Below are 7,347 nucleotides of genomic sequence, written 5' to 3'. Positions count from 1 at the left end.
GGGCCAGGCCTGACACTGGAAGGGGGAGCAGAGCCTTTGCTGAGCCTGGCTGCTGGTGGTGGTCTCCAGGCCCAGAAAACTGCAGCGTCCAGCCTAGCAAAAATACTATCCCTCTCCCAAACACCTCATTCCCGGAGAAAGGAGTTTTGGTCTGGCTTGGCTGAGCTCTGCTCCTCCTTTGGCACTCTGCTCTGTTCACATCCTGCCCGTGCTGGGCCAGGCGGGATGCCAGCGGGTGGGGATGGGGTGCTCACACCTCCCTTTCCCAGCGCCTGCCTTGCTGCAGGGGCTCCCTGTGCTTCCCCCCAGGATGGGAACCTGCCCAGCGGTGAGTCCATGGTGCGGCAGTTCCTCCAGGGACAGCGCTTCTTCCAGCAGCAGTTTGGCCGGATCTGCTCGGAGGTACCTGCTCTTTCCCAGCACACCTTCCCTGCACACCACCTCCTCCCACCTCTTGCTGGGTGTGAGGCTTCCAGGTTCCTCACGTTGGCCTGCCTTTCGCAGCTAAAGCTGTGATGAGGAAATAGCTGATCCCCCATGTATCATAAATCACAGGATGGTTTGGGTTGGAAAGGACTTTAAGATCATCCAGTTCCAACCCCCTGCCATGGGCAGGGACACCTCGCACTAGACCAGGTTGCTCCAAGCCAGCACAGCCCCAGGCCTTGGTTATATTGCCTGGAGGTCTCTAGAACTGCTGCTTGCCCAGCACATCTTCAGTTCCCTCTGCAAGCAGGGCTCAGAGCCTGGCTACCAAAAGCCCACCCTGAGCTCAGGCTGTGGTTTGGGGCCAGCGTGGCTCACGTGTGTGTCTGTCCCTCTGGTGCTGTCACCTCTGCTCCCAGTTCTGGCTGCCGGACACGTTTGGATACTCAGCCCAGCTGCCCCAGCTGATGCAGGGCTGTGGGATCAGGCGGTTCCTCACGCAGAAGCTCAGCTGGAACCTGGTGAACAGCTTCCCGGTGAGTTGTGCTTCCCTTCTTCCCAGGGGATGGACCTGTGGCTGCTGCAGCCTTGTCTGCAGGGCTGGGCCTGTTGGTTCCATGGGTTGAGCCAGTCCTTCAGCTCAGCTGACGCAGGCTCTTCTTGCAGAAGCCACCAGTTTATGGTGGCAGCAATGTCCTGTCAGGAGTTAGGGGAGAGGAGGGACATGGTTAGAGATCCCAGCTGGGGCCCTGGCCTACACATTCCTTCTGCTTCCAAATGGGAAGCTGGGATTGCATGCAGGTCTAACGGACAGCGAACCCAGCCTCTCTCCTGCCGACCCCTGCCCTTGCAGCATTCCCCATCCTTCTGCAACTGTCTCCTTGCACTGATCCATCGGGGCATCCTGCAGCTCTGTGGAGAGAAGGCCCAGACTGAATCCTCCAGGGGCTCTGAAGAGCCCGTCCCCTGTGCCCTTCCTTCCCTGGTGACAGAGGTGCTGGGCTTTGTGTGTTTGACAGGGCTTTGTGAGGAAGTTTGGGCTTTAGTGCACGAGTTCTGTGCTGATGTGGTTGAAGGGTGCCCTCCATGCACGTATTAGTGTGGGAGGTGAGTTTGGGAGCCTGGAGGCACTGAGCTAAGGGTGAATTTATCCCTTGCTGCTACCAGCATGGCCAGGGATCTTTGGGACCTGCGGGGAACACTGGGGCTGTGCTTTAGCATTTTGGCACTGTGGGGTACAAGACTTCACACTTCCCTTTGGCTCCCCTCCAGCATCACACCTTTTTCTGGGAAGGCATTGATGGCTCCCGGGTCCTGACTCATTTTCCCCCGGGAGACTCCTATGGGATGCACGGGCGAGTGGAGGAGGTGAGTGAGGTGGCCAGACCTGCATGTGAAGATCTGGGGTTCTAGGAGAGGGCACTGCCTTGGAAGGGAGCGGAAGAGCTGGCAGCGGGGCTGGACAAAGGCTGTTTGGGTGCCTGGCAGTCAGTTGCCTGCCTCTGAGATGTGTTTGTGCCTGATTTGGGCACTTTGAGCTGGGAAAGCGGGGCAGGACTGAGCTCTGCACCCTAAAGGCTGACCTGGCTTTCTTGTGCGGCACTGGGGATGAGTGCCAGGGCATTGCAGCTCTCCCAAAACCCCTCTAGATGCTGAAAACAGTGAAGAACAACAAGGACAAAGGATGTGTGAACCACAGTGCTTTCCTCTTTGGCTTTGGAGATGGAGGAGGGGGCCCCACGCAGAAGATGCTGGACAGGATGAGGAGAATGAGTGACACAGACGGGTTGCCAAGGTGAGAGGAGAGCTCCCTTCCTCTCTGCTGGCCGGCAGCGCGAGCAGCTTGGAGCAGGAGGAGGGTGAAGGGAACACTGTGGTTGTGTTGGGGTTTCTGTCACCTCTCTGGTCAGGATGTCACAGGCACCTACCCTGGCCCATCACGGTGTGTGTCTCCTGCAGGGTTCAGATCTCCACTCCCGACCAGCTCTTTTCTGCCCTGGAGAAGGAGTCGTCGCGGCTTTACACATGGGTGGGAGAGCTCTTCCTTGAGCTGCACAACGGCACCTACACCACCCAGGCCCAGGTGACTGCACACAGGGTGGAGGTGGCCACTCTCAGTTCTCTTCCCTTTGTAGCAATAGGACAAGTGGGAATGGCTTGAACCTGCCAGAGAGGAAATTGAGATGAGCTCTGAGGCAGAAGCTCTTCCCTGTGAGGGTGCTGAGGCGCTGGCACAGGGTGCCCAGAGAAGCTGTGGCTGCCCCCTCCCTGGCAGTGTTCAAGGCCAGGTTGGACACAGGGGCTTGGAGCAACCTGCTCTGGTGGAAGGTGTCCCTGCTCGTGGCAGGGGTTGGAGCTGGATGAGCTTTAAGGTTCCTTTCCAACACAAACCATTCTATGATTCTACTGCCCAGGCAGCTCCAGGGTCCAGACAGTGCCCTTTAGATCTCAACAGTGGCAGCGACCTCGTAGCCAGGACTCCAAAAGGCGGCTCTATTGTCAGACTTTCTTCAAGGGGTGAGAAGGAAGCCTGGAAACAGCAGGGCCCCCTTATCTTCCTTCTTTGCTTGCTTTGACACCAGATAAAGAAGAGGAATCGGGAGTGCGAGCGGATACTCCATGACGTTGAAGTGCTCAGCACCTTGGCTATGGCACAGGGTGGTGGGTTCCGGTATCCTGCCAGCCAGCTGCAGCGGCTCTGGAGGTGAGGGATCACAGGATGCAGTGCTGTGTGTGCACAACTCCTTCCATAAACTGGTGAGGGCTCCACCTGGAAAGTGTTCCAGTCACCTTTCTGGTTGGGATGTCTCAGGCACCTCCCCTGGCTCATCACCCATTGGAAGGTAGCTCCAAAGCCTCCAACTCTGCTGGCTCGAAGCTTCATTTCTGAGCTCAGCTCATTCCTCACCAGTTTTAATTTGCCTGAACTTTTGTAACAATCCATCTGGTAGCCTCGAGGGATAAAAAAATAGCTTTTGCTCCCCATGGTTGTGGCTTACCAAGATGAGAGTTGACGGGTCCCAACATAAAGGGATTTAAAGGGTGTTATGGAAAAAAACCCTTTTCTCTCATATGTTTGCTACGGGGGGGATAAGGAACAGTTATTTTGTCCACCTTGCAACGAGGGCTCGGTAAGCCCCGTGCTCTCCCCTGCTTCCTCACCTGGTTTCTGCTCTCTGCTTTAGGTTATTGCTGCTCAACCAATTCCATGACGTTTTGCCAGGCAGCTGTATCCAGCTCGTGGTGGAGGACGCCCTGCAGTACTACGCAGGTGAGCTGGGAGGGCACGGGGAGGCTTCAGTCCTGGGCTGCCCAGTGCTACGGGTCCAGCCTGTGCAGGCTGTGCCTGGATCAGTGCTGACTCAACAGGGAATTAGCAGGGGAGCCACAGGATTAAAACCCATCCTGATTTACGGACTTCTCTGCTTGCTGCTGCCCAGGATAGAGCCCAGCAATGGTTTGCTTCTGGCTGCCCACAGACACTTGCAGTAGCTTCACTTTTATTACAGCACCACAAAGAGCTGGCACAGCTCACTGTAATCCTGTAATAACGAAGTTAGGAGTGATCCTAAGCTTTAATTACTTATTGCTACATAGTAATAATGAATGATCAGTGGGAACTGTAGCTTGAAGTAGCTGAAGTGTGTGTACATTGCATGGGAGGGCCAGAAACTCTCTGGGATGTGAAGAGGGGCCTGGCTGGATCCAAGTGGGGCCTCTTTGTTGCTCAGAGATCCGCAGGGCTGGCGCTGGGCTGCAGCAGGAAGCTGTGCAGTCCTTGTGCAGGGAACTGCTGGAGCCCAAGGCCGGGAATGCCGGGAGCACCCTCGTGGTGAACACTTTGCCCTGGGAACGGACCGAGGTGATCTCCAGGACTGGGCCAGCCGGAACAGAGACTTTAGGTAAGTTGTACATCAGAACGTCCTACAGGGGCAGAGACAGCTAACAAAGAACACTCTGCCTCTGCCTGCCCTGGGGAGCATTTACTGGCCTGTCAAATCACCCCTTGGGGCTTCAAGTTGTCCCTGACCTGTGGATGAAGAAGAGGAGGGTATGCAAGGAGGTGGTAGGTCTGATGTGAGAGCAGTGTGACAGCACAGTGGGACTTAGGTTAGGTCTGGGACAGATGTTGGAACAGAACCTCTTTGCTTTCCAGCTCTGGTGACAGTCCCCAGCATGGGCTATGCTGTAGTGAGGGAGCCATTGCTGCCCCCTCAGCCTGTGGCAGTGAGGAAACAGGTATGCACAACCTCAGTCCACGTACCCTGCGGCAGGGGTTGACTGGAGAGAAATCCAGGGAATGCAGACAGTCCACAGCCTGGATTTGCAACTGGGGCACCCAATTCCTGCAGGCGTGGGTCTGGGAAATCAGTTTCTGTCCTTTCCCCCAAGGAGGATGGGTCCATTGCCATGGAGAATGGGGTGATTGCAGTCTGCCTGGATGTGATGGGGCGTGTGACCTCCCTTCGGCTGGTGGACTCCCAGAGGTACATCTGTCATCCAGTCGCTGGAACCGGGCTCCTCAGACCTCTGTCAGGTTGTGTTCTCACCGTGCACCTTCTCCACTGCCAGTTCTTCTTACGCTGCTGTTCTTCTGTTCCACTTTGTTCCAGAGAGTCACTCCCAGATGGCTGCTGTGCCAACCAGTTTGCCCTCTTTGATGATGTCCCCCTGTACTGGGATGCCTGGGATGTGATGGATTATCACTTGGAAACCAGGTAGAGGAGCAGCGCACGCAGCACATGGGTTTTGACTGTGCTCTGAGGTTCATGTCTCCATGTCAGTCTGATCTGTAACTAAAGCTGTAACAGAGCATTCACTCTGCAGGAGTGAGTGCCTCCCGTGTCGGAGGCTGGATTGGGATTTGGGAACCCGGATCTACCAGCTCTGCCTTTATCCTTTCCTCTAGGAAGCCGGTGACAAAGCTGCTGAAGCCCCTGGAGGTCACCCTGGCCGGGGGCCTGCGGGGAAGCGCCAGCTTCTCTCTGCAGATAGGGAAAAGCAGCACCTTGACCCAGGAGATCATCCTGGATGCCGTGTGTCCCTACCTCCGCTTCCTCACCCAGGTTTGGCCAGCGGCTGCGGTGTGATGTGAGCACTGCACTGTGCGGGCAGGGCCCTGCGAGCTGAGCCTCCCCTCTCCATCACGTTACCCCTCCTGTTTCCTTCCCTGCAGCCCCCTCCTGCTTCAGAGGAAGGCAGCCTGAGGGTGGGGGTCCCCGTGGGAAGAACCCACCAGTTCAACTGTGCTCAGACTCTAGTGGGGTTCTATTGTAGCTGGGGTGGTCTGGGTGTGAGCTGGCTGCTGGGCAGTAGGGAAGGATAGGAGCATCCTCTGCCTGTCAGCCCCCCGTGGTGATGCCCTCCTGCTGTGCGTGCAGGTTGAATGGAAGGAGGCTCACAAGTTCCTGAAGGTGGAGTTCCCCGTGCAGGTCCGGAGCACAAACGCCACCTACGAGATCCAGTTTGGGCACCTGCAGCGACCAACGCACTGGAACACGTCCTGGGACTGGGCTCGATTCGAGGTGAGAGGAAAGGCAGGGTCTGGCCCTAGGGCTGCTCGTGCTCCCAGGCACTGCTCTGTGGTGAACATACCCCTTGGTACCTCCTGCAGGTGTGGGCTCACAAGTGGCTGGATCTCTCTGAGCACGGCTTTGGGGTGGCTCTGCTGAACGACTGCAAGTACGGGGCATCGGCCCGCGGCAACGTCCTCAGCCTCTCGCTGTGAGTTAGGGCAGAGCTGCCGCAGCCACTTTGCCTTCCAGGGGGTCCTTCCGAGGTGTCTCTTGGAGGTCAAGGCAACGCCTGGTCCTAACTAATCACAGTCAGTAAGGGAATGGGCTGGTATTACCAAGGTGGCTGGCTGTCATCTGAGAGCTTTTGGCTGACTTAACTCCACAAAGGTGGTGTAATTCCTGTGAGTGATGCTCATAGATAATTCAGGAGGGATCAGGTCCACATCTGCAAGTGGATCCAAGTCATTTTTCTGTTGCTGCCGAAAACATACCCTGGGAGTGGGGGCTCAGGGCGAGGGAAGGAACAGTGATATTATGGGTGCATCCAAAGCTAGGACAAACTCTGCACGTTTCAATTTGACTCCATCAGCCACACGTGTCACAGGAAAACACCCTTCAAATCCTTTAGCTTCTGGGGCTGTCCAGGGTCTGTTTGCAGCTGCCAGAAACTGGCTTCCACGTCGGGGCAGGCAGCAGGGGAGGCGATTGTCTTGCTGCTGCATTGCTCCCCTGGCTCCGCACTGCGTGTCACAGACACCAGTGTCACCTTCTCGCCTTAGGCTGAGAGCACCCAAGTCCCCCGATGCCACAGCAGACATGGGCCACCACCAGTTCACCTATGCCGTGATGCCTCACCTGGGTGAGTGAGGGGACAGGCAGGGTGGAGGGTGCTCCCTGAGCCTCGGGGGGAGCGCGGCTCTGCCTGTGCATGGCCAGAGGCTGGAGAGACCTTCTTCCATTGCAGGTTCCTTCCAGGACGCTGGTGTGATCCAATGTGCCTACAGCTTGAACTTCCCCCTGCACACAGTCCCGGGCTCTGCCCAGTGCCCGCCCTGGAGTGCCTTTTCTGTCAGCTCCCCTGCGGTTGTGCTGGAGACCATCAAGCAGGTAAGTCCCGGGGCAGATGTGGGGTGAAGGTGTTGGTGAGGAGCACGCTTGCTCGTCCCTGGCTGGCAGGCCCAGCTGATGGAAGCAGTGGTTCGCATGTCCTGCGAGGGGAGGACAGGGGTTAGCACGTGGCTGAGCTCCCTTCTGTCCCCCGAGGCTGAGGACAGGCCCGGAGCTGTGGTGGTCCGGCTGTACGAGGCCCATGGCAGCACAGTCATCGCCTGGCTCCAGACCTCGCTGCCCATTGAGGAGGCGATGCTGTAAGGCCACACTGGAGGGCTGGGGGCACCTGTGGGGA

The 7,347-nt window shown here is 57.3% G+C and overlaps 1 protein-coding gene across 1 annotated transcript in view; it reads left to right on the top strand.

Moving 5' to 3' along the window:
* The window catches only part of MAN2C1 (mannosidase, alpha, class 2C, member 1), a gene marked incomplete at its 5' end in the record, with an annotated part of 11,817 nt that overhangs the window by 4,303 nt on the left and 167 nt on the right, over positions 1 to 7,347 (top strand). The window contains 17 exons of the mRNA XM_010024500.1: positions 310 to 402; positions 846 to 962; positions 1,699 to 1,794; positions 2,076 to 2,221; positions 2,386 to 2,509; positions 3,009 to 3,130; positions 3,612 to 3,697; positions 4,158 to 4,328; positions 4,583 to 4,665; positions 4,819 to 4,913; positions 5,040 to 5,144; positions 5,336 to 5,492; positions 5,808 to 5,951; positions 6,041 to 6,150; positions 6,722 to 6,801; positions 6,907 to 7,049; positions 7,206 to 7,309. Coding sequence (XP_010022802.1) covers positions 310 to 402; positions 846 to 962; positions 1,699 to 1,794; positions 2,076 to 2,221; positions 2,386 to 2,509; positions 3,009 to 3,130; positions 3,612 to 3,697; positions 4,158 to 4,328; positions 4,583 to 4,665; positions 4,819 to 4,913; positions 5,040 to 5,144; positions 5,336 to 5,492; positions 5,808 to 5,951; positions 6,041 to 6,150; positions 6,722 to 6,801; positions 6,907 to 7,049; positions 7,206 to 7,309 — 1,976 coding nt within the window. The remainder of the gene's footprint in view (positions 1 to 309; positions 403 to 845; positions 963 to 1,698; positions 1,795 to 2,075; positions 2,222 to 2,385; positions 2,510 to 3,008; positions 3,131 to 3,611; positions 3,698 to 4,157; positions 4,329 to 4,582; positions 4,666 to 4,818; positions 4,914 to 5,039; positions 5,145 to 5,335; positions 5,493 to 5,807; positions 5,952 to 6,040; positions 6,151 to 6,721; positions 6,802 to 6,906; positions 7,050 to 7,205; positions 7,310 to 7,347) is intronic.

This window comes from Nestor notabilis, unplaced genomic scaffold, assembly GCF_000696875.1.
Source record: "Nestor notabilis isolate BGI_N333 unplaced genomic scaffold, ASM69687v1 scaffold17071, whole genome shotgun sequence".
Lineage (NCBI taxonomy): Eukaryota > Metazoa > Chordata > Aves > Psittaciformes > Psittacidae > Nestor > Nestor notabilis.
Note: the sequence above shows the minus strand (reverse complement) of the source record. Positions and strands in the feature narration are given on the sequence as shown.